General features: G+C 40.6%; 2 protein-coding genes across 3 annotated transcripts in view; both read left to right on the top strand.

The window, feature by feature from the left end:
* The window catches only part of bcl10 (BCL10 immune signaling adaptor), a 14,343-nt gene extending 4,268 nt beyond the window's left edge, over positions 1-10,075 (top strand). Inside the window, exons 2-4 of one of the 2 annotated variants that reach the window (XR_003797534.1) lie at positions 591-879; positions 1,018-1,624; positions 10,048-10,075. Coding sequence is in view for 1 of the 2 variants with exons in the window: in XM_029249987.1 (XP_029105820.1) it covers positions 591-879; positions 1,018-1,430 (702 nt within the window). In the remaining variant the exon portion in view is untranslated. Of the gene's footprint in view, positions 1-590; positions 880-1,017; positions 1,767-10,047 lie in introns of those variants that run through there. The other variant, XM_029249987.1, reaches the window with a different exon arrangement.
* Positions 6,886-26,282, top strand: syde2 (synapse defective 1, Rho GTPase, homolog 2 (C. elegans)). The gene is made up of 7 exons (XM_018753171.2): positions 6,886-7,108; positions 11,730-12,320; positions 16,764-17,845; positions 19,237-19,363; positions 22,626-22,807; positions 23,384-23,615; positions 24,626-26,282. The coding sequence occupies exons 1-7, from the start codon at positions 7,027-7,029 to the stop codon at positions 25,198-25,200; spliced, it is 2,871 nt and encodes a 956-aa protein (XP_018608687.2). The 5' UTR covers positions 6,886-7,026; the 3' UTR covers positions 25,201-26,282.

The following is a 26,282-nucleotide window of genomic DNA, read 5'->3' as shown; positions in this document are numbered from 1 at the left end:
CCAAGGGACAAAAACCTTTTGAAACACCAAATGTGTGTCTGTTCCACAACGTCTTTTACAAGTACAAAGTACAGTATGCTGTGTGTGTCATGTAGAGACACAACCACACTGGAATTAGATGTACACCAGAGGGAGACAGCTGACTTTGCAGTCACCTTTGAATCTGCATCATTCCCTTTAACTCACAAGATTAATCTGCAGCGCATTTATTATTCTTTTTTTGTGGAAAAACTTTGTTTCATGTGTATACTTTTTGGCATTCATTTCTTCCTCTCTGTATTTTCATCCCTCTCCTGCTTTATCTCTTTATTTTTAATACCATGTTGACCATATACCTGTTGTATCTGTGTGTATTCCTGTCTCTAGAGAAAGTGAGGGTTTAAATTAAGTAGGAACTTCTCGCAAGGTGTTTTAAAGGCACTTTGTTTACCTGTCATTCTCATTAGAAATGCCATAGAACTATTCTGGACAAGACACAGCTAACTGAGCAAATAATGAAAATACAGTTATGGCTTATAAATTTATTTAAACAAATGTATTTTATTCCTAGATTCTGATGTTGAGCCACACTTGTTGTTCTGATCTTGTAGGTGTTGGAACGACTGCGACCATACCTCTGTGACAAAATCACAGCAGACCGCCACTTCGACTACTTACGCTCAAAGAAGATTCTCACTCGAGAGGACACAGAGGACATCAGCAGTAAAGTCACCACCCGACAGCGTGCCGGAAAGCTGTTGGACTACCTCGCGGAGAACCCCAAGGGCCTAGACGTTTTCATCGAGTCTATTCAGTACAGCAAGTGTTCTGACTTCATCATCACCAAAATCACAGACGAGGTGCAGAAGCTGAAAAACGAGAGAATTGAAGCATTAAAAGGTAAAATGACTAAATTTAAAATGTACTGTTACAGGTCAGCTATACATGTTGAATCATGGCAGCATATGTGAATGTGTCATATAGAGGAGTCTTCCTCAGTTCACTGCTCTTTGTACCTCTTTACTTTCCACTCCACAGCTGGGGCATCCTGCAGCGGATGCTCTTTAATGAAATGCACTGGAGCCACGAATGACCTCTCTAGGACATTCTCCAATGAGTCCAACTACGACAAGAGTTGCAGTTCTACTATCCTGTACCACCCTGAAGGGGAGTGGAGTCCGTCTTCGTCCACTACGATGGGTTCTCTAAATGTGCCTCATGGCCAGGGCCAGGACAGGGAGTTTCCAGGAAACTGCAGTGTAACCGTCTCCTCGGCATCGGTCCTGCCCAGGCCCGGTGATCCTGGGGCACCTCCTCTGCCAGAGGAGCTGCAGGCCGAGTCTGAGGGTGCCTGCGGGAGTGAAGGGAGCACCGACTCAAACTTCCAACCACTCCGCTCGCGCTCCATTTCACCAGCATGCCAGAACTTACCCTCACTGGGCTCGCGGTGAGGCTGCAGCAGATCATGGGTCCTCAGAGACCTACTGGAGATTTGGATCACTGCAGTACGTTTGATATTCGCTAGCTGTACTGGTTTGTTACCGGTTTTGTCGTCAGAGCTAATCTGTCTTGCATCACAAGTGGTGCCACAGTTTGGATTTCACTGGGCCTGTGAAAAAGACTAATTTTAAAGATTGTACATAAGGTAGGCATTTACTGTATGGCATTTTACTATGGCACTGAGTGTAATATTTCGTATCTCAAAGTTCTTTGATTAAGGGTTATTTGTGCAAAGTGGTTTTTTAATTTTTTTTGCTATTATTTTTGAGGGCCTGATTTTTGTTTCACTTCAGATAAGACATAGTAGATATGACCTACACCAGTCTGAAATTTCTGATTTCTCTATGGATAACCTTTTCCTTACTAATATTAATGAAAAATGTTAACTTTAGTTGCAGTCCTGTCTAAAAATCGTTTGTACCTATCATATTTCTTCTTGTTTTCTTGTTTAAATCTGTATAAAAGGGAAAAAGATTCAGTTGACACAGCAGAGCAGTTGATGTCTAGTATTTTATAACTAATGTTTATTTCTAGTGAATTACCAGTGACAGTAATGTTTTACTGTTAAACCTCATTACTAATGTAAATTTTTTTTTTTTTTTTTTTATTCCAAGTATAATTTGATTACTATTCTTTATTTGATATTCCTTTAGGTGTCTTTGGCAAAATCTTTTTAGCAAGGCAGGTCATACATGTGCATTTCCACTTAAACCTCTTTAGCATATAACATTCAGATATCATTAAAACTGAGGTTAAGGAACTGTACTTGTGACCAGAATCTTAGTTTGAAGTTCCAGATGAAATTGTTACCCTGGAACAAGGTGCTTATCCAGAATGGCTTTGGTAAAGAATCCAGCTCGATAAATGCGTAGAAGTGTAGAATTGTAAGATGTCACTTTGAATTAAAGTCTCTGCAAACCAACCAAATATACACGTATGAAAACATAACACACTTATAGTATGTTTTAACCAATTAATTTTTTACACTTTTTTTTACTAACGTTTCATGGACATCATCAGTTTCAGTTGTCACTTTAGCACAATAGGCGACAAGCACAGAGAACTCCCCCTCTGAACTTTAGGTAAAACTCTTCATCCTGCATCTCTTTTCTGTATGATGACAGTACCCAGCTGATAGAAAGCTGTAAATGGGCGTTTTCTAGTACGGCGTATGCTCAAGCTGTTGATTGGTGTGACGGTCCTTGGTATGCTGTTCAGTCAGTACCAATTCAGCACAAGTATTTTGCTTTGGGAACATAACTGGAAGACAAAAGGGTGTGACCAACAATGATTGACTAAGCCATTTATAACACTCTCTGCTCTGGATTGTGGAGTGAGCTGTCTCAGAACAAGGTGGTCCTGTTTGGGTAGCTTACCTTCAGGGTAAGTTTGCTATGCTGCTTCATGTGGTGAATTCCTTACATTTCTGCAGATTTCTCAGGGATTGAAATATTAGGGCATCTAACGTGTGTGGAGGAGGGTGGGTCTGGAATGCCAGACTGTACAGTTAAGCCTTCCTGAGGTGTCATGGACCTAATTCAACAAAACACCGATGAAGGTTGGCGCCCACGTGACAATCTCAATGAAATACCCGTGTTGGCACCCTGTTCTTCGTGTGATGGTTGGCGGAGAAATTTAAGACGTTTGGTCTTGAGCCTCAGAGATATGTGATGGCAGTGCTGGATGTTTTTCTCTGCGACTTCACAGTGAAGTCGGTTGGACTGGGTCCTTGTGTACCCTCATAATATATGCAAGGAATATAACCTCTTGTGAGGGGGTGCGGTGGTGCAGTGGGTTGGCCCACAGTCCTGCTCTCCGGTGGGTCTGGGGTTCGAGTCCCGCTTGGGGTGCCTTGCGACGGACTGGCGTCCCGTCCTGGGTGTGTCCCCTCCCCCTCCAGCCTTGCGCCCTGAGTTGCCGGGTTAGGCTCTGGTTCCCCGTGACCCCGTATGGGACAAGCGGTTCTGAAAATGTGTGTGTGTGTGTGTGTGTGTGTGTGTATAACATCTTGTTCTGTGTATGTTGAATGTGAATGAATGTAGAAGGGATTTTTTTGGTTCTTATTGTAATAGCATCTTGTTATTGTAGATGTGAGGGGGGCATGGTGGCGCAATAAGTTGGACCGGGTCCTGCTTTCTAGTAGGTCTGGGGTTCAAGTCCCGCTTGGGGTGCCTGGTGTCCCGTCCTGGGTGTGTCCCCTCCCCTTCCAGCCTTATGCCTTGTGTTGCCGGGTTGGGCTCCGGCTCCCCGCGACCCTGTATGGGACAAGTGGCTTCAGATGGTGTGTGTGTGTGTGTGTGTGTGTGTGTGTGTGTGTGTGTATTGTAGATGTACTGCTACTGATCTTGATCAGCATCATCACTATGTGTGTTTTACATGCAGACAGACCTTTGTACATTGAATGAAAACAAAAATAAGCACATATTTTGGGTTTTGAAAGTTAGTACAACCTTAAAATTAGGAGGCTGGAACAGCAAAGCATTTGGGTTGTTACTAAATTACTAATCTGGAATGTGACCCATTGGCTTTACATTTATATTTTGTTTAAAATGACAGTTGGCACTAACAAGTGGCCCTAGTTTTATCCTGCTTCAAGAGCAAACTGTCCTGCAGTGCTGTAACTTATGTTTAAGAGAATTTTCGTTGTATTTCTGACTCAGTTGTTTTGTTTGTTACTTGTATCTATAGCTGCAGAATACATAAATATAGAGAAAATACAGCAGTGTTTACTTTAACACCTGTGTTATTTAAAGTACTTTCTGCAATGCAAGAAACTCAAAGCACAAGTAGCCAGTTATGCCCTTTGATCTGTACAGCCATCTGTGTTTTTTACCAAAATGAGTGTGGCTTAACTTGAACTTGTGAACTTGAGCTGAAACTTAAAAATGTCCCCACCCATGTATTTTTGTCATTGAAACTGGATAAACGGTATTTAAAGTGTGGTTAATTGTCCCCTCGAGCCCAATTCAACCATTTTGGAGTAACATACTTGCCATTTAAGACAAGGAGCAGGTAATTTCAGTTGTTTCACTGGCTTGAGTTGTAAAGGTGCTGATATGGTCACATATCACTGCTCTTCTTTTGTAAATGACACTGACTGTGAATTCTGTAGTTACAGAAATAGATGAGGGGCATTGCCTAGGCAAGAAAATAATTTCCATATTTAGCATCTCATTAAATGACTTAAATTTGTAAAATGTTCAGAGTATTCTAAATACTGAAAATTCAGAAAACAGGAAGTTGCTCCCATCAAGGAAAGCATAAAGAATACTTCTTTTTTCTGTTTATCTCTGCACGTACTGATGTGCTGATGTGCGGGGTTGCGTTTGTGGATTTCCAGGAATGCTGGGTCTCTCTCTGTTTGTCGATCACTCTCAAACTGTTCCCAGGCTTGATGGGCAAACTATTGAATTATTTCTCTCTTCTTTGGAATCTGTATAATTTAATGTTGTGAGTAATTATTTGCTAAAGAAAAATAAAACTCTGTGGTTCACTCAAGTATTTGTCAGTCTAATCAGTTTTTTGGGTGTCAGATTACAATTTATCAGAATATGTCTGTCCTTTCTGTACCCTGCATTGTGTCTTTGGATTCCATCATAGATGCTGGACCACTGCTACCATACATTAGGACAAGCAGTTGTTGATCATGAATGATTGAAAATGTAGCATTAAAAACAAGATGGAAATGTAGCCAAACATGTTTGTGACCATTCTCGGACATAAATTTACATGCCTTATATTTTGGTATTTTAATTAATTTTAGGGGACATATTTTTGTTCAGGAACTGATTATCTCTTCTGTAAGAAATAATGGTAACTTGGTCTCCTTCCAGTAGGAATTGGCCTAATGAGGTTAATTTGTGAGGGATGGGTGTGATGGGCTCGAGGGAAGTATGAGCTCAAAATTATACAACGTCTGACACACAAAAAAAACACATTTGTCTGTCTGCGCTTAAATAATGGTCAATATCTTTCCCGCTTCGCTGTTCCTAAAGTCTAAGAATTGTGTGCTCTAAAGAGAGAGAAACTGAAATTAGGAAATAAATCTTAATCATAATGGAAACTAACACTGTTAACACTGAATTTTCTGCTGCAGATTTTTCAAAATGCCAAAAAAAAAAGTGTCTGTATATGTCAGATTCATCAGTAACTGAGTTCTTAAACGAGAGCCTTTTTTTCCTCCTGTCTAACTGTGAGGTATCGGGAGAAATTAAGTCATGAGAAGACATTGCTAATGAGGGTGGATTCCATTAAGTCGAAAGCTGAATGGGAAGCGAATGGAAACAGCTGTCGCGTCCTGAGCGTACGCTGAGTGACCAGGCCCCTTTGAATAGGAGCCCGGCAAACAGATGTTCTGTCCTTACCGTCACAAAGACAGAACCAAATGGGGAATGGTGTGGAAAAAATGGTTCCATTATGCAAGTTTGGAAACTGTCAAAGGTACCGTGATCACTGTGAAGTAAACATGGCCTTCTTGCCTCTGGCATATAAATGGATTTAAATCTGAATTCCCACCTGCAGAGATTGTTTGATTACAGTACTTAGTCTCTGGTCTTGGAGAACCAAAGTAATTTTTTATTGTGTTATGTGCCTCTGTGGTGTCAATGCCTAACATCTGCAACTGATTTATCCCCACTACAATTAGATATTTTGCAAATTATTAATTTTTACTAACTTATGCTTACATTATTTATTTAGCAGGTGCTTTTCTCCAAAGCGACTTCCAATGAACTCTATGTAGTGTTATGAGCCCACACGCCTTATTTACCGTGGTGACTTACACTGCTAGATACACTACTTACACTGGGTCACTCGTCCATACACCAGTGGAACACACACACTCTTTCCATCATTCACACACTATGCTTGTTATTGGCTAATGCCAATGAGACATGAGAGAGCGGAGTTCTACACTACACAGAGCTCATTGGAAGTTGTTTTGGAGAAAATCATCTGCTAAATAAATAAATGTAAAGGTAAGTTATGTATCTTGGGCACAGTCAGCCTAGGCTTATTTACATTTCAAAAACAAATTGCCCATCAGTTTTACTCTAGTCCTGTTACCACTTACTCCTGTTGGGAACATGACTGCTCCAAAAAGGCTGCTTTAAGCCAAACTAATAAATGTGAACTCATTTTAAGTGTCGTTTTGTCCAATGGATTATTATGACGAAGGCACGCAGACGCAGAGTGTATTAGCCGGACTTCAGAGTGAATGAATGAATAATAAATAACAGCGCAGGCTGCTGCCGCTACCGCTGCTGCTGCTGCTGCTGATTCACCCTCCTGTTGATCTCTGTGCTGCGCAGGCGCCTCATGCGCAGACGCCTCGCAGCTCTGCGCAGTCGTGACACGCTGAGCTCGCGCTGCCGGCGCAGTTCCGCGGAGGCTTCGAGTTGATGCGGTTTTGCAGCGCAGAGCAGAGCAGAGCGGAGCGCTGCGGAACGGGACAGCGGCATGGAGAGGCGGTCGGGGTTAAAATGGACCACAGCGGAGCTGCTTTTAACTAACAGTCCCTAAAACTTTGGATGTTAAGTAGTTTTAAGCATGGCTGATCCCCTGCGGAGGACTTTATTGGCAAAACTTCGGGGGAAGAAGCCGAAAGCAACGGCGTTTGGAGATCACAGAGGTAAGAGGCTTCAACTTCAAGTGCCTCAGACTCAGAGCTTCGTGAGCAAACGGACGAGAACTGCATTAACGAGCATTATTATAGAGTTTCTTATAAACATTATTCATAAAAGCAGGTTATGCGTTGAGTTTGTCTTGTGAGCACAGAGTGGTTAGTCTAGACACAGGAGACTCACTCTGGAACTTGAGCTGAAGCCGAAGGAGGGAGAATTTCAGAAGTCAGGTTTCAGTCTGTGGAGAATTACCTCCAGCAGCTGTGTGTAGACGAGAGGACAAGGCAAGAAAAAATAGGCAAAACGATGTAAGATATTCATCCCGAAGTGTGAAACAACAACAAGTCGTGGTAACGTGGAATGCTCGTCGATGGAGAGGAAATCATCCGTTCCTCACGTCATCATGACATGATCTGAAATCATGATTGAATGGGGCACCACCATCATGGCATTTCCAACTCTTATGGCTCTCCATGCCATGGGTCAATAATCTTGACATCAAATCCCATGCAAACGATAATTCGGCTTCTTTCGGAATGTTTGCGTTTGTGTAAATGCAGAGCAAGAAGTTTGATAGTGTAAACCTATTGCGTTGTGTGCTGTTAGTGATGAAGACGGGTCTTGAGGATGCAGCGGTGAGATCTGGTCAACACAAGAATACTAAGATAACGGATATCTTCTCTTTCTTGTCAATGATGCTAGCAGTTGCAAAAAAAGAGGGTGTCAAAATAAGTTTTATGCGGTATCTGCCCGAGGAGGTGACAGATGAAACCCATGGACTGTGGACCTAATTAGAAGTGAAAAAGCCCATATTGGTACAGTGCAGGATTTGGGCTTTTTCAGTCAAGTTGAGGTTAGCTGGTTTGGAGGGCAAGCGAGCCCTTTCAGCTGTCATTCTCAAGACACTGGAGACTAAAGTCCAACCCCGTTACAACCAGCTTCAGCACACGTTTTGCACAGATTCGGTACCATCTGATAGCAGAACGAAATGTAACTCGTGGTCCAAACGCTGAGCGAAATATTTGAAAACTTAGCTGCTGAGAAGCAGCGGTCGATGTCTAAAAGTGATGGGGTGATCAAATATGGTGAATCCCAGTCTCTTCGATAAAGATCCTCCTCAAACCTATCTGTGTGAAAGCAGTGTTGTTTTTACAGCATAGATTCACAAATAAAGACTGTGTGCAAAATTTATGACAATCTTTTTTCCATCAAAGGGGCATAACTTGACAGTTCAGTTAAATTTTTGGGCCAGTCTTAGACTTCACCTGTCTTTTGGTTGGTGCAGAAATCTGGGGCAAGAGGAAATGCTTCGGGGCTGCCCAGTATTGCAAATCTACAACTAAAGGGCAGACGGTCAACAAGATCTAAGCTTGGATGCATAAAGGATGCCTGCTGTCCTCTGAAATGAAACACCAAATTACTCTTCGCGGCACCATGGCTCACCTTCCTTGCAGTCTCGCCAGGGCTTCTTGTACGGGACAAAAGCAGTGACCCCAATCACCAAAGCTCAGAAAAATGAAAGCACAGCCCTTGGCCAGGGATTTGAGCAATTAAGTAGACGCATTTCCACATGTGGCCTAAGGCTCCCTGTCTGCCGGCACTCTAAAGCTCTTCTCTTCCATTAAAGATATAGCTAAAGGGATTGAGTGCCTCAGTTCTGGGCTTCTGCTGGGTTCTCTGAAGCAGGAGTAGTGGTCCTTTTCACACAAGCAGGGTTCCCCCCCCCGACAATGTTTGGAAATTAAATAACATACTTTGCCTTTTTGTATATATACCTTGCAAACACATTGCAATGGAGGAACATAGAAAATTGGAGAGAATGTCAATAACATGTCTTACATTTTTAATTTACAGGTTAAACATTTTTATGCTGTGTCAGTCTAAACCAAAGTTCTTAAGTATTACAGCTTAAGAGGCTATATGGACATTTTTTTATATTTAGTTATATATATTTATATTGGGGGGGCACGGTGGTGCAGCGGCTTGCACCAGGTCCTGCTCTCCAGTGGGTCTGGGATTCGAGTCCCGCTTGGGGTGCCTTGCGACGGACTGGCGTCCCGTCCTGGGTGTGTCCCCTCCCCCTCCGGCCTTCTGCCCTGTGTTGCCGGGTAGGCTCCGCTTCCCCGCGACCCTGTATGGGGCGAGCGGTTCAGAAAATGTGCGTGTGTGTATTTATATTAGTTATGTTTATTAACGCTACATACAAATATATTCATAAAATATTTTAACTACGTTATATTGATGGGGGTAATAAGAACATCTCATCTTAAGATATTCCTTTTTTATGATAAAACATTAGATACATTTACAGTCCATCTATAGTTTAATGTAAATTACATGTTCTTTAACAGATAAAATCTTGTTTTTTTTAAGTTATTCAAAACTGTTTTAGTATGTCAGAGTTGAAAATGAAAACTTTTACTTTGTCATAATGAAGATTAAGTTAATATATACCTGTAATAGCTGTACTAATTACCTATTGGAATAAAGTAATTAATTAGTTGTCTCATTTGAGTAACGGGTAATCAATTGTTGTAGCTAAATGATTAAACTTTAAGTTTTTTTTCTCTTGCTGCTGTGTTTTCAAAGGCAGATATCCCACCCATGGCCCTTAAAGGTTTGTTCTTCGTGTTCAGAAATCATAACTGAAGATACAAAGTGTCTTGCAACAAAGGTGAAGTAAAACTGTGATGTTTGCAGCGGGTTTGCTGCTGTGGGTGGGGACACTGGGCTAAGCAGCATCTGGCAGGATAGTGGAAGGAGTGTTTTTTTTTTTTTTTTTTTTGCCATACCTATCAGGTCAGTGTGCTGAGTAAGTGACTGAGTTTTTCCTTGCAGACACTGTCTTCAGGGTTCAGTCAAGCCATGTTCAGTGGCTTTTTTTCATTCATGTACAGATTACACACACACACACACACACATTTTCAGAACCGCTTGTCCCATACAGGGTCACGGGGAACCGGAGCCTACCCGGCAACACAGGGCGTAAGGCCGGAGGGGGAGGGGACACACCCAGGACGGGACGCCAGTCCATCGCAAGGCACCCCAAGCGGGACTCGAACCCCAGACCCACCGGAGAGCAGGACTGTGGTCCAACCCACTGCGCCACCGCACCCCCTGTACAGATTACAGTTGACCTTAATTTGCTGAAATGTTGAATTGAAAAATCCAAGCTCAAGTGGAATATGTGAGAGTGAAGTGTCATTTTTTTGACAGTGGAATGTTGGCTGATTTTTGTAAGCAAAGTGGGTGAAGGCATGTAGGGGAAAACTGATGCAAGGTAGCATGCTGGCAGTGAGTATTATAATGTAAAATAAGGCCAATGGGTACCATGTTGCCTCACAAGCTGAAGGTCCCCAGTTTGAATCCTTGCACCTGCTGAATTACATATCAGCAAGGTGCTTACTCTAAATTGCTCAAGTAAAATAGTGTTTTGTATAAATGATTACATAATTTTAGATTGTTGTCCAAATAAATATTGTAAGTTGCAAAATAAAAGTTAATAAATAATGTCACTGAAAACGGCTCTGTGCTTATAACTCGTTAATGATTCAATACTATATGAAATTTGCTGCTGTCTTTTTTTCCATTGAAAAGATATTAAAAAGTTCATTAGTTTTCTGTCTAGGGTTCAAATGCATTTTTGGTAAGATTTTGTTGTTGTCTTATTGGTATATTTAGTATCTGTCTGGAAATCTCTTATCTTGTCTGAATATAAATATTGAGTGTGTTTTTTCTTCACTTGGTATTAAGACCAGGATGATTTGGCCTGCATGAATGAGACTGGTATAAACTCTTTGAGTTCATTTCCATGCAAATCATTCATGGACACCATCACTTTGTCTCTCGATGGTACAGCACAACTTCAGAGGCCCTCCTGTTGTGCTTCTATCCATCCATCTGTCATTGTAAGGCTGAACTCCTGGGTTTTTAGGGAACCTTTTTCCCCGGACCTCCATCCTCACTTTGGCTGTGGGTTTTCGGTTCAGTCTGATTTACTTCCAAATGCCTTTAGAGGATTGAGGTTGTCATTGTGGGGCATGGGGTCATGCCAAAGATGCCTTTTTCAGCAGTGTATCCTGTACATCTGCTATGCAGTCTATATAAGCCGTACACTGGAAATGTGCTTTTTGTGTCAATCTCCTGTTCTTATTCTAGTTGTTTTTAAATTGGTCTGTAAAATATAAAGGTAACTTTTTTAAATCAGCTATTAAATCTTTTAAAAGAAATTATACTTTATATGTTCAATAAACGTTGTTTCACAAAACTGCCTAATTTTTTAATGTGCTTCTTTGCTCTACAAAGAATCCTCTGAGAATTGCATCATTTAGAATATGCACTTTTCATTTTTAATCAGGGTATAACAGATTTCTTCTTCTTTCCTAACTGATGCCTTTGGTCATTCATCATTAATATTTATTTGTTCAGTATTATACTGAAGTAACTTTACTCTAGAGAATGAAATATGTGTTATGTTTATTTCAAAGTTACCCCCCCACTGACTTTTGTGTCTACACATTAATTGTGCTAATCATTGCTTATATGTTGTCATATGTTGTGTAGAAAAGTCAAACGTGTTCAGATATCAAATTTATAGTTATTGCGTGTATTCTTTTTCTTTTTTTGCAGTCTTGATTAAGAATGTCCACAACTCTATCACGGAGACTGAAGATGCTGGGGTCAGTGGGTTTGCCAAAACCAGTGATCTCCTTAATGCTGCTGCAGTTTCAGAAAGAAGCCATTGGCTTCAGCAGACTCCTAGGAAAGACCATGCAGTGGAGGAAGACCTAGTTTGCTTCAGGTTGAAAGAGGGCCATGCAAGCCATACATCCAAAACTGATGGGCTGCTCCCATCCCCTCTAATATCTAGTAGCCCTGAAGCTCAACATCCCTACCTTGACACACTGACTCTTCAGCCCCACCTCCAACAGCTGAGGGTCGACTCTTCAGACAGGCACAATGATGTGGACGGTGAAGGGGAGATCTGGTACAATCCAATCCCGGAAGATGACGATCCTGAGCCAGCTCAGGCTCCTGAATCACCAGTGACACTGGTCCCTAGTGGTAGTGATACCAGAGAGGTCTGTAGGCCATGTATGAGCAACCTGCAAGACTACCTGGATGGCCGAGGTCATGATGTGAGCAGTGAGAACAGCACATATTCCATGGAGCCTGTCAAGAAGTGTCGACAGACCCCACTACCCAGAACCACAACACCAGGTGCATTATTCTCTACCTTACTGTCGTTCCTCTTCACGCTTACAAGTTGGTTGATTGATTGATTTACCTTTTGTTTTTTCCACAGCCCTGTTTATACTCTTATTTCCACAACAATGGCAGAAAATCTGCTGCATTTGCTGTTACATCTTTAGGTTGCTGACGACTTGATTGACACAGATTGCAGTAAGACTTGTGTCGCTACTATTGGTTGTGCGGTTAAATTGGGAAAACAGAAACACATAAACCTAGTAAAGGATAGATGTTACTTTTGAAATATGTGTCCAAGGCAGACCTGTAAATGACAAGCAAACAGCAAGTACTGCCAACTATGACATTTTGCCTTGCGACTTTTTAGCTTCTTTATTTGCTGGCCAAGTTAGTTTATTATATTGAAAGGATACAATATGGTGTTCCAGCCATGAACAAGCTAGATGATAAGAGCAAATGGATGACCATTTTTAAAAATACAAGTTATTAGAGCTTTCAGTCTCTTCTGATATTTACAACACTTTGAACTTCTTTCAGAGGTTGATTCATTAGCCCAGATCAGAGAAATGTGAAATACCATTATTCCTTTCCTTTTTGTACTACATACTAAAATGAGGAGCAGTTGTGGACTTGGTGAAAGAGAGAGCTTTGATTTGATTATAAGGTTTCATTAATTTTGAATAACCAATTTAAAATCACTGTCATTGTCTGTTCATAGAATAATTTTGTCTTTTTTGGAGCTAACTAATAATGTCGATATTATCTGCATCCATAACTCTTTTACAGTGATAAGGCATGAACATTGCAGGAGTAAGATACTGTGTTGCTGTTATTTTAGAACCATTATGAAAAGAGTAAATAGAAGCCCTCTGGATGATCTTTTTGTGGTTAGTCCATATATTCCCCGGTGTCTTGTCATTCACTATTTTACCCAGCTCCTCCTGTCCTGTGACATCAAAGGAAGAAGGCCAGGCACAGGCAGTGCGGTTTTAAAGTAATTAGTTTTGCTGTCACATGCTGTCTTGAATGACACTCTTCTGCTCTCAGAAGCCGTTAAAAATCCAGGGTCTTTTGGCATGTAATCTGAACTGACATCTGATCTTAATGTTACTGTCATGCAAGGCAATGTGTGTAGCTTTTGGCAAACTGGCTGAATGAACACTGAAACATTTTTGCAACAGGAAACTGGTGCCGAAAATCCCCCCGATTACTTCAAAATTTTGCAGCATTATTTCATGTAGTGCATTGAAGAGCAGTCAAACTAAAAAATGGGAGCGCTTAGCAAGAAGCTAATATAAACCTACATATTTTGTCGGTTCCTAACAAAATTAACATCGTAAAATGGTCACGGATAATTTGTAGTGATTTGTACCATCTGTAGTGTTACAAATGAAGTATTTAAACTGATGCAGTGCTATCAGTCGTAATGAGGTGAAGACAGCCTGTTATCTGAAGACATGAGTGATATTTTTAAGACCAATTCAGACAGTACAAAGATGGGTAAATAAACCCTTTTTAGTTTTTCCCTCTTATAGCATGTCTTGGGATTCTACATGGATTGGTTTATGCAGACTGCAGGAATATAGAAGCATTCAGGTTATCTCAAAGTGCAGAGAGATCGATCTATCCATTATGAACAGCTGTTTGTCTAATGTAAGATCGCAGTGGTCTGGAGCATATCCCGGAGGTATAGGTGCAGTGAGATGTTTGCTGAAATGTAAGCAACTTGTAATGCAATAAATGCTTTGGCAAAAAGCCATCTGCTGTCAGCCAGGAATCCTGTTTACCCAGTATATATTAGCTGTCAGGAGCCATTGTTCCCAAATCCTTTCTTTCTTCTCAGACTTTGTAACCTGTCCACAAATAAGGTTCTCTTTGCTATGTAATATTCCTGTTTAGGAGATCTTACTTGTCAGCTGGTGAGAAATTTAATTAAACATTTAATGAATAGTCACATAGCAGTTCCAACGGCAAACTTTAGTAACCAAAAGTGATGAAGTTTCCAGTAGTTCCATACTTGACATTATCAAAGCTAAATGATTTTTTGGTGTTACACCTGGTTTTTGTACCCATGTGCTGTTGTAGTTCACATGAAGCCATGAGGAATGAATATTACTGGGAGCAATATCTGATATCAAAAGATGGATCAGATTAGACTGATGGCTGGAAATTTTTTTTATGCCAAAATCTCTAGCCAGATTTAAGGTATACCATTATTATATCAATAATAAAGTAGTATAAGCATACCTTTATTTGAGAAAATTAATTATGAGTAAGATCTAAAACAGCAATACTGCCAAAAAGTGATCAATATAGCAACAGGTTTACACAGGTAGAGGCAAATAATTTTAAGAGATTGGAAAATGTACAACGGATAAAGAAGCCCTAAACTGGCTGGACAGCATCCCATGCAAAATGTACTGGAAGAATGACTGAATGGTTGTTAAAGTTGGTACCAATAAAAAAAAAAAGTGTTGTTAAATGCTTAAAATAAGTAGCAACGAAACAAAGAAATTGGCTATTGCGGCCCATGCATAGAAATAGTGACTTTCTTTCATAGATAAGCAGCATATGAGATGGAGATACAGAAATCAAATGCAAGTGAACCTATACCTTAAGTGCAAAGAAAGTGGATAATTAGAATCTATTGACATCCTAAATGTGAGTAGAAAAACACATTTAGGCTGTAAAATGTGTTTGTAGAACCCAAAGTGAGTAAAAAAAAAATTATATGTATATCATGTATTCCACAACAGATGAGGAGCTTTAGATACAGACATGAGATTACAGAAACATGGTTTGTCATCTCATCCACCGACATTTTTACAATTCATGAAATGGGCAGCTTCAGGAAGTCAGTGTAGAGAATCAAGAAGGGGAGACACATGGAAACACTCTGGCAAGTCAGATGCAACTCATGCTGCAGCATTCTGGGTAGTTGAAGAGGCTCAATGGCAACGGCCAGAAGACCATGCAGAAGGGCGTTGCAAGAATTCAGGCAAATATCACCAATGTCTGCGTAGAGTGTGATGTGAGATATGGCTAGATCTTGTGAATAGTATACAGGAGGTATCTGCAGGATTGGGATATGGATTTAGTGTACTGGAAGTAGCAGAGAGTGGATTCAGCTGTTACTCCCAAACTGTTAAGTTATGAATTAGAAGAAAGGAGTGAGTAGTCCTGTTTGAAAGAAGGTTCCTAACAGGAGGATGGACCTTCTGTGAGATGGAGGATCTCAGTCTTAGAAAGAATGAGTAATACTAGATGACCCATTTGTAATAGCCAGCTGGCAGTACACAGTGCTTTCAACTTCAAGCTTCTGATTGCCTTTGTATGTAAATGTTTGGTTTATCTTATATGTTGGTTTAGTATGTTGTGATCAAGGGCATCTTGAGGACAGCGGATCAGCTTCCATTTTCGCTGTCTTGAGTAAGATATTGTATAAGAATACTGTCCAAACCAGGTGTGATTACTGCCAGTAAAGTCTGAATACATTGCTCACTGTTTTCTGAGCTTTGAAAGACCTAGGATGGCTGTAACATGCTTCTCTTCCTATCATTTTTTGCAGAAAGGGGAGGTGTCAGATACCACTTCAGATGTGGTTTTATAATGATAAAACTATGCTCCTCCTTATCACTCTGGAGGAAAAAGTTTCTGCAAAATAAAATGTAAATATTTCAGCCATTCTATGTTTATGTTTTAGCCATCCTATATTTTCATCATTAAAACACATGAGAGAGAAGATTTACTAGTAACTCTGGGAAAGTGGTTCCCTTTAAAGTATCTGTAGAGGTTTTAAATTGATGAAAAGATGCTACTCCCATTTAGCCATTGACAAAAGAAAAGGGCTCAACTTACCTACATAAGTATAGCACCACATAACAGCAAAGAACATTGTTATTCCCCTTTCCACCTAAGTCCAAGAAAAGCACAGCTCTCCCTCTTTTAACAGAGATACTGCATGCCAGGGCTCTGCTGTAAAGGAGACAAGCTCAGAAATTAAACTTGAAACTGATCAAGTGAAAATTCTGTGAGAAAACACTATCGTCCGGGCAAACGAATGCAGATTGCAAAAAAGGAATAATTTGTACTTTTAAAATTATCTGTGAAAATGTACCATTTCAGGTGAAAAGTGAAAGAATGAAGATCAGAGGGATCATCTAACTTGTATGAAACCTTTATGCAACATAAGGTGATACATAAGTATGGGTTTGATAGAGCCACAAATGGCAACATGGCCAGTAACTGAATTATTTCTGGTTTGGCTAGCGAACTGTTAGAATTTTAATGCACAACATGTAATGAGAGCAAATTCCTTCTATTATTCTTAGATTGTTTATAGCAATTATGATTATTGCATTAAGTAGAACACAAGGATGTTAGACATTTGTCAGGTCTTAAAGCATGAGGGATGCTGTTTCACCGTTATTAACCTAACTCTTTGGTCTCCTGCAGATGCTACTGAGGTAGCTTTCTCACTTCCGTCTAGCCCCAGCTCCTCTAAGAAGGCAGGTTCAATCAGCTGGTCCTTTCCGGATAAAATCAAGTCTCCCCGCACAATGAGGAAACTCTCTATGAAAATGAGGAGGCTTCCAGAGCTGGGCAGGAAACTCAGTGTGAAAGGGACATATAGTAGTGACAACAGCCAGTCAGAGCCTCAGCAATCTTCTCCCAAGGCCAATCCCAAGGTAGAGGTGGGACATAGCCCCCTTACTGTGCATGGCCAGATAGCTGCCAGTAGAAATGTCATCTCCCGGTATCACCTGGACAGCAGTGTATCCACACAGCATGATTACAGCCAAGAGACAGACAATTGCTCCAAGTCAGCCAACAAAGGTGGCTACCTCAGCGATGGTGACTCCCCGGAATTAGTGACCAAGTCTGGAAAGCGACGGTTGCAGTGGAAACCTGGAAGGAGAAAGGAATCCAGAGCAAGTAACAGCCCTAGACGACACGGTGTTGAGATGGATTTTGACACCTTCCACCACTACAACTTTATTGAACAATCAAAGTGCAACCAGTTCATTTCAGGATTGATGAGCCTCCATCTCTGTGGAGCGAAAGACCTGAAGCCCTCGTATGCTGACTCCCACAGCATCTACTGTGCCATCCAGGTGGACTTGGTCAACAAGGCACGCACAGCAGTACTCACCTGCAGAACCACCTTCTTGGACATGGACCACACTTTTCACATCCAGCTGGAGGAAGCCCAGCGGCTCACTCTGGTGGTGTTTAGCTGGGAGTCTGACCAGCAGCGGCATCGTGTCTGCTGCCATGGCACCGTGGCTCTGCCAGAGCTCTTTCAGGTCACTGGACCCCACCGGCTGGCTGTACACCTAGAGCCACGTGGCATCATCTATGTGAAACTGAGCCTGATGGAACAGCAGCAGAGCTTGCTGGATGGACCTGAACGGGAGTATGATTCGCACTTGTTTGGGGTGGATGCTAGCCATGTGGTGGAGCAAGAAAACACTGGATCTCTGGTACCATTAATCATCAAGAAGTGTATCTCAGAGATTGAAAGAAGGGGATGCCAGGTAACCAGAGTGTATAGCAGCTACATCCTCTGTTTGGGGAAAAAAAAGATTTATATATCATGCTGTTTAACTTTTATTAGGGAGAAGTAAAATATGATGACATGAACTTTTTTTGTGGTATGCTGTAGGTATCATACAAGTCAGTGATATGAACTCATGACCCTGGACCCAGGTGCTTTACCTTCAGTTCCTACAGTAAATGTCCAGTTGTAATGTTGGCATATTTTCTTTAGTTACTTCAAAGCATCAGTTGCTAGTGAGAACAAAATGCAGGGAAATTCTCAACTTAATAATAATAATAAAAAGTAGCTGGCAAGGCTTGATACAGGCATAAACATTAATGTAGTCTGTCGTATGATGGGAAAACAAACTTCAACAAAATAGGAATTGTTGCTTTATGGAGACCAGCACTCTAGCACAAAGTTAGTAATTGCAGGTGGTCCCCAATTTACGATGGTTCGACTTATGATTTTTTCGACTTTACGATGGTGAGCTGAAAAGAGACATTCAATAGAAACTGTACTGCAAATTTTGATTTTTTTTTTTCTTTTTTTTTCCCCCCTCCTCTCCTTCCCCCGGGTAAGCGATATGCAGAGCGATACTTTCTCACAATGTTGGGCAGTAGCAGCGATCCGCATCTCCCAGTCTGTCACGCAGAGATGTGTGTTAGGTGTATTAAATGCATTTTCGACTTACGATATTTTTGACTTTCGATGGGTTTCATGGGATGTAACCCCATCATAAATTGGGGACCACTTGTATAGTTAATTCTGCCATAACAGGTTCATTAGTAAATTTTGAGGAGATTTCTGCAAGAGAACTACTTTGTGCCCAAATTGCAGGTTACCAAGGGTAAACATGCCAAATTGCTTCTTTCTACAATGGCGAGAAGCTTTAGCTTTCATTTCCTGTAACTAGACTATTGACAGCATTAATGTGGTCATTACTAAGGTCAGTGTCATTAGTGGAAATGCAGATTCATTGACTTTCTGATCCTCTAGGCATTTCTCCATCATTTACAGTTAACTTTAAAACAGGTTGGTTATGAATTTGTTAGATAGTAGGTGTAGCATAGCAGACTTGTCATTCGGAGGCTTTTGATTCAAGTTACTTTAAAGACCTTGCTGTAGTACTCTTTAGCAATGTTCAGAATCTTAAGTTCCCCTGTATTCAGCTGTATAAATGAAGCAAACTATTTCACTTTAGAAAATGACTAAAAAGTGCAATGAATGTCACTTTGGAGAAAAGCGTCTGCTAAATGAATAAATGTACATAACAATCAATCATGCTGTGTATGCTGAGAAAAAATGAAAGTGCTGCAGAAGTTGTGAAATAAGTGAAATGCCATGAGTACGGGGCGTGAAAGACGAAGCTGGTGTACTTGTGTGTAGGTGGTGGGCCTGTACCGTCTCTGTGGCTCAGCGGCAGCCAAGAAGGACCTGCGGGAGGCCTTTGAAAGGGACAGCCACACAGTGGTGCTCTCAGAGGAGCATTACCCTGACATCAATGTCATCACCGGTAATGTACCTGACCCTCCAGACAGTTGCACTCCTAAAGATGGCTGTCCTTACAGGGTGTTATGAAAGGTGAACACTATGTATTGTCTCACTGCTCTTTACTGTTTGAAGGTGTAACCAGGATTGAAAGAATCCACTCACCCAGATGCTGGATTGGGGGATTTATGGTGAAATGAACAAAAGAGCTATCAGTGTCCGGCTAACAAGCAGTCAGGGTCTCAGCCATAAATGTATTCTGATATACTGTAACTTCTGTTCACTGCAGAGACTGAGAGCCAGACATGCTGACTACTCAGAAAATGAAAACAATTCAACAAAGTGGGAGTGTAAAATATAATGTATCATCACGTATTTCTCCATAACTGAACAAAAGAAAGAAAATTACACTCAGATTTTTATTAATATAATCCAAAAAAGTTCCATTTCAGTTCATTGTTATAAATGGACTTCATTAGAGTAAACTCGCAAATGAAATTCATGTCATGTAATTTCAGTTCTGTGTGCACTGTACACTGAAGGAATTTAATCCATCCTGCTTCAAAGGCACATGATGAATTTACCCTCTGAAGGCATATCACTTAACAGACGTATGCAGTAAGGCAGCCTGCTCAAAAATCTGCCATCATGGCACAGCATGTAGCGCTCGGTGTCTCGCACCTTCTGCGCTGCTTCGTTAGATGTCAGTTAAAATCCAGCTGTCTGTCTGTGGGGAGTTTACATGTTTTCCCTCTGGTCATGTGGGTTTTCTGCAACAGTCTAAATACATATCTCATGTGAATGTCTCAAGACATGTGAATATTTAACTTTAAATTGCCTATGGTCTGTACGTGAGTGAATGCATGAGTATTATTGCTCTGCTGTGTAAAGAGGTGAATAATTGTAGGTAATATAGGATATTACAGTATATCTAGCATAGTAAGTTGCTTTAGACAAAAACAGTAGGTACATACTAGTTAATTGTATGTAGTTTTGCAGAAAAGCATCTGCTAAATGAAAGAAATGTAGGTAAAATTAACCAAATTGTGTGTGTGTGTGTGTGTGTGTATATAGATAATTTTTTAAATGGATTTTCACAAATTCTTGATGTTATGATTGGATCTACTCTTTATGTTGTGAACTGTTCAGTCTAATGCACACAGATACATTTCAGCTCAAAAGGCTCAGTTAAGAGTCTAGTCATTCAGGTTTCTGAATTTGACTGTTGGAGGTGGCTGTAGAAAGGTGAGCCTAGGGGAGAACGTGGGGTAGGACTAAAAAGCAGACAGCAGAAAACCTTATCAGACTCCTAGTTACAGTCCACACAGAAAATGAACTGAAAGAAGAGTCTAAATATAGTGCCGATTTGCATCGGCGAGGACTGCTTAGGAAGGTTGAAGAGCTGGGTGCTGCCCCTTCCTAACAGTAGCTCAAAGTTCCCCTCTAGCTTCCTACTAGATTGGATGAAGTCCATTAGATTCACCTTCTGTAACCCTAGATCAAGATAGCTATACAGTATACGTAGATTGCTTTAGCATGAGTCGTTTTCCCCGGGGAGACAGTTGTCTGAAAAATAACCAGTTGTAGAAACCTTAGACTTTCTGACATTGGATAAACCTTGCTGATATTATGAAAATTATGGATACGGTAATATTGTCTGTCAGATTTTCAGATGTACTTTTGTGTTCTTTTTCTGTTTTGAAAGTGAGGTGAGATTTTGTTTTCCCTACTGACTTCCAGAAAAGATATTTTCAGTTTTTTGAAAATTGTTTATGGTCCACCTGGCAGTAACTGCACTGCAGTTGAGTTTCCTTAAGAATGTTTGGCAGAACACTGGGTAATTATCTAGAAGTAGCTCTCATCTGTGCTGCATTTATGTTTATGGTGAGAGTAAATAACAGTAATAATGGGAGTTTTGTGTTACAGTATTTCAGAAAAATGAGTTTGTGTTTTTAACATCTGAAAAACATTGAATAAAAACTACGTAGGACTGTGGATGCGCATTGTATGCTGTATCTGCCTTGGATTTTCGTAATGTTGATGTTTTAAAATGCTTTTATAATATTTTCTCTTTGCCAACTGACTTTAGTGGCCATAACTGGAATAATTATGGAATAATTTTCAATGAGATAATCTCAAACAGTCCCACTGTGTAATCCAAATGAGTGGGTTGTAAACACTTGAAGTAGATTTCAAATATTGAATAAATTTGGCAAACCATTAGTTAGCTTTCTTTTAGATTCCTCCTGATTTATTAGGCACTTTGAAGAGCATCACTCCTTGACATACTTAACTGAAGTTTTTTTTTTTTTTTTTTTTTTTAATAAAAAAAAATCCTCTTCCTTTTTGTCAGAGGAATACTGCTGCTCTTTGGCATGTATGTTGCAGAATAACTGGTAAGAGTGTGCTCCCCACTACTTCTGCCAGTCTTTATTTGTTCCCTAAACCCACATGAAGCTGTAAGCGAAAACTAGATAACAAAACACTTTGTAACAGTGAACAACAACAGAAGGCGAACCAGACTCTTTTGGGAGAAAAACACAGAGTAGCATTTGCAAAATCTGTGCAAAATGCCAGTGTAAATGCAAAGGGTTTGTTTTTTGTACAAATTCACTTAAAAATTAAACGCCTTAAAGATTCATTTTTATTGCTTGATCTTTTTTGTACTACCACGTATTTTTAGTGCATTCTTAATAGCTTCTTTGTCTTTACCTGTAGATGGTATTGATGCAGATCTGACCTTTTTTCTTTAATTACTGCTGTTATTATGATTTGTATTGGCTGGCATGATGCACAGTGAGTAGCGCTGCTGCCTCACAGTGCCTGGGTGGTGTGAGAGGACATGGGTTCGATCCTCTGTGTGTGTGGACTTTGTATGTTCTCCCCGTGTCTGTGTGGGGGTGCTCTGGTTTCCTCCCACAATCCAAAGAGATGCTGTTCAGGTTCACCCATAGTGTGTGAGTGACAGAGAAGGAGAGTGTGTGTTCCACTGATGTATGGATGAGGGACCCATTGTAAGTAGTGTATCTAACACTGTAAGTCACCTTGGTGAATAAGGTGTGTGTGAGCTGATAACGCTACATAGAGTTCATTAGAAGTCACTTTGGAGAAAAGTGTCTGATAAATGAATGTAAATAACCAATACGAGGGGAAAAAATACTAAGTGAAAGTTACAGCACAGAGCACCATTTGGTAAATAATGTGCTAAATAAATAAATGTAGCTGTATTATGATATGTTCAGTAACAAGTAGACATGAGATACTCTTGTGTCTTCCTTCTTCACCAGGTGTCCTCAAAGACTACTTGCGAGAGTTGCCAAGTCCCCTGATATCTGAGCAGCTTTACGGAGCCGTCCTTGACTCCATGACCAGGAGGCCTCTGAGAATCAGTCCCAAAGGCTGCGAGAATGATCCAGCAGATTCCCAGCATGCTGTGAGCCTGCTCACCATCCTGCCGCAGGTGGAGAGGGTGAGCGCAGTCCGGAGGGAGCTCTTAGTCTGCATCCACTGAGCTCACAAACAGCTTTCCCAACTTTCCTCTTGCGGAAACTCCCGAGTGATGATGATTGAGACCCTCCCACTGCTAGCAGACACGTTACTTGCCTCTGTCTGATAGCGAAGATGCCTCCAGGCTCTGTTTAATAGCTTTCAGAGAGTTGGAAAGATGGTGGAGGTGAACCGACAGACCTTTGAAATGGGACTTGTCTTACAACAGTGCCTTTATACATACATGGTACCACCCTGTTTCTGTTGCCAGCTTTAAACAATAAAAATAAATTTGGTGAACTGCTATATTTTGGCTTTCAAATATGTCATCTCTTTTTATAAATTATTTCCCAGAGAACTTGCATTTAAATGTAACTAGCAGCAAGTAGCAGGTGTGGTTAAGTATTCAACCTTGTAACCTGAAAATTGTAAATTGATAATATTGTAGACCGTGAATGTGCCAGCTAAGCTATGAAATAAACAGTACAATGTATTATTATTAACTAGGCGAGTTTCTTCTAATTGAATCTATTTTGTTTCTGTTTTCCAATGCCTTTAGGCAACCTTGCAAGTTCTCCTGGACCACCTGAAGTTGGTTGCATCCCACCAGGAGAGCAACAGAATGACATGCCAGAATCTGGCAGTGTGCTTTGGTCCAGTACTGCTAGGCCGCCGTCAGGAAGCGTCCCGCCATGCCAACCGGGTCTTCTCCAGCTCCAAAGAGTTGGCCAGCGCCCTGCACTTCAAAAAGCATATTGAAGTGCTTCACTACTTGCTACAGCTGTGGCCAGGTACCCCATGTGAAGATTGGGTCTGATTGTTTGTTCACTCTGCTGCTTTGTTTGGGATTAGCTATGAATGTATTAGGTTATAATTGTTTTGAATGTGTTCATTTTAAAGCCATGGTTTGTCGTCTTTAATTTTGTTTTAATGCTATTAATATTTCCATGCAGTTTACTGTTGCGCAATGAATATCGGTTAACTTGTTTCTTCATCAGCAATTTATCAGGGGAATGACATGAATGCAAGCCAAAACTAACCATATTCCTCTATTTCCAGAGAAGCCTTGTTATCCAGTTCTAATTTATTTATGGGAATGAAGTGAAAGAACTGGGTAGTGAAACTATTATTTCAGGAAAAATTCCAATTCATTCCAAGCCTGTCCCAAGTTCATCCTAAAATCATCCTAGATGATGCCTAATACCATTGGGGGAAAAAGTATTGTAACACATTAGAGAAATAGCAATAACATGGTTATATTTTTTACAGTTTGCTCCCAGAAAATAAAAACTTTTTTATTCGAATACATCTTTTTTTTTTGGGGCTCGTGTGTCCACAAAGCTTTTTCCAATTTTGTGTGTGTTTGCAGTAGTAAGCGTGCACCTGTATTTAAAAAGCTTCCTCACCATTCTACATCTGAGATTCTTTTCAAGTCTACATTTGGAACAGCAAAAGGCGCGAGTTTTAGTTTTACTTCACTGTATTCTTAAATTTTTTTTCTTCCACTTTGAGTTAAATATATGGTCACTTATTTTATTGCTATTTTTAGGGTTTACTGGGTGTATAGGATAATGGCAAGCTTTTTATGGAAATTTCAATTTCCTGAATGGTGGACAGTGAAGGGTCAAGTGTGTATAAAATGAATTATGAAAAAGAAATTAGTACTCTCACTTTGGTTGTGTGCCTGAGGAAGATGAAGACTATATGTGACATTTAAATAAATTAATAATTAGAATACTGAAATGCAAGGGTGCGAAACAGAGGAAGCAAACACAAATCATCTTGTTTTTCTGCCCCTCAGTGGTTTACCGACATAAAAGTGCTGTGAAGGAGCTTCATTCTGAACCCGCCCAACTGCGTAGGAGGAGGGGGAGACCACAGGCACTAAACCTGAGATATCCGGAACTTGCCGGTGTGCTTCGCTCTAGCCCTGGAAGACTGGATAGCCCCAGCAATCGTTATGCTGGTGATTGGAGCCTTTGCAGGGAGAACTACCTCCAGCCAACAAACAAAAGTCCCAGAGAGGAGGCTGACTACGATGACGTGCCCTGGGAGGACATGGACGGCACAGAATGCCAACGGGAGCCAAACATGAAAGGTCACTTGGAGCCTCAGCTCAAGTATGGAGAAGAGGAAGAAGGGGATGCAATGGAGGTAGAAGAGAAAGCCAACCTGCCAGATGACCATCCTGGGCGCGTTTTAACTCAGAACCGTCTAGTCAAAGAGAATACGTACAGAGGCTACATGACAATTAAGGAGATTAGTCCTGTCTTGAGCAACAGGCTCAACCTGAATGAACTACAGCAGAGTATTGACAACTTGATTGGCAACTTAGAACGAGAGCTGAACAAAAACAAACTTAATGTTGGTTACTGACCAGTACAACAAAACATTCACTCACTTAGAAATGAAACACCAGACATGAAGCCTGGGGCTGCCATGCCTTCGCTGGCATTACTGGTTTCTAGATTACATTTTTGGATGCAATGACCATTTTTCTGTGCTTTGCTGCTCCCAGGGTCACTTGAAAGATTGGTAGGACCAACAGTGCATTTGAGTTCCATAGTTTTGGCCAACAGAAGTTATCAGCCACATGTCATTTTGAATGCATTGTCAGCAAAGAGCGGTCTAACTGATACTCGGTAGGTGCTGGGATACTGTGTGTTACTACTTCCAAATGGTGCATGTTATGTGAAAGAGGATACATGTTTGTTTTTGTAAGCTAGTTTGACATGTATTTTTATTCAGATGTGAAGGTGTTATGCTCTAGTTTTCAAATTAGAGGAATTCTTGCTATAACTTGGGCACAAGCACTATGTGATCGTGACACATGCCGCCATGAGGAAAAACTACTTGTGTTTGGTAGAAAAATATCCTGATGTGAAGAGTTCCATTGCAGTTTTCCTCTTCCCTGTGTAGTAGTAAGATAAGTGTCACTGAAATTAAAATAATTACTTCTTAATATATAAATATTTAAAACATAATCATCTCTTCCCATATATTTATGTACCCTATATGCATGCAGTGTCGCTTGCTTAAATTATAGTAATCTCTTAAAAGTGATTTGGTTTAATTTTTATTTACCTGTGTATATCTTTAACGTCAAAGATCTTATACTTCATATATTATCCCATTACTCAAGAATTGTTGAATATTTTCTGCACACATACAGTACTTAAATCATTGGCGACACAAATTCAACATGTTTAGGAGGGAGCATAGGTGTAAAGGGCAAAGGCTTGTAACCTGACAGTTGACAGTTTAAAACCCCAAAACATTTTTCGTCCTGCCCTATGCACATACTGAAGGTTGTGTGTGTGTTTTTCTGTCAGCTGCTGAATTACTATCCCTTTCAGAAGCACATAACTGAAGTACAAAAATTCAAAATCTGAGTCCATGCCTTACTGTAAGGGCTGTGCTGTTTCTAAGCCAATCCAAAAAATGTCCTAAACATGCCA

The sequence above is a fragment of the Scleropages formosus genome, chromosome 3 (genome assembly GCF_900964775.1).
Source record: "Scleropages formosus chromosome 3, fSclFor1.1, whole genome shotgun sequence".
NCBI classification, from domain to species: domain Eukaryota; kingdom Metazoa; phylum Chordata; class Actinopteri; order Osteoglossiformes; family Osteoglossidae; genus Scleropages; species Scleropages formosus.
The sequence above is the reverse complement of the archived record's forward strand: the minus strand, read 5'-3'. Positions and strand labels throughout refer to the sequence as shown.

Coding starts and splice junctions, on each gene's coding strand:
- syde2 (XM_018753171.2), top strand. CDS start 7,027: ATGGCTGATCCCCTGCGGAGGACTTTATTGGCAAAACTTCGGGGGAAG. Junction 7,109..11,729: donor GGCGTTTGGAGATCACAGAG/GTAAGAGGCTTC, acceptor CTTTTTTTGCAG/TCTTGATTAAGAATGTCCAC. Junction 22,808..23,383: donor TCCTGCCGCAGGTGGAGAGG/GTGAGCGCAGTC, acceptor CAATGCCTTTAG/GCAACCTTGCAAGTTCTCCT.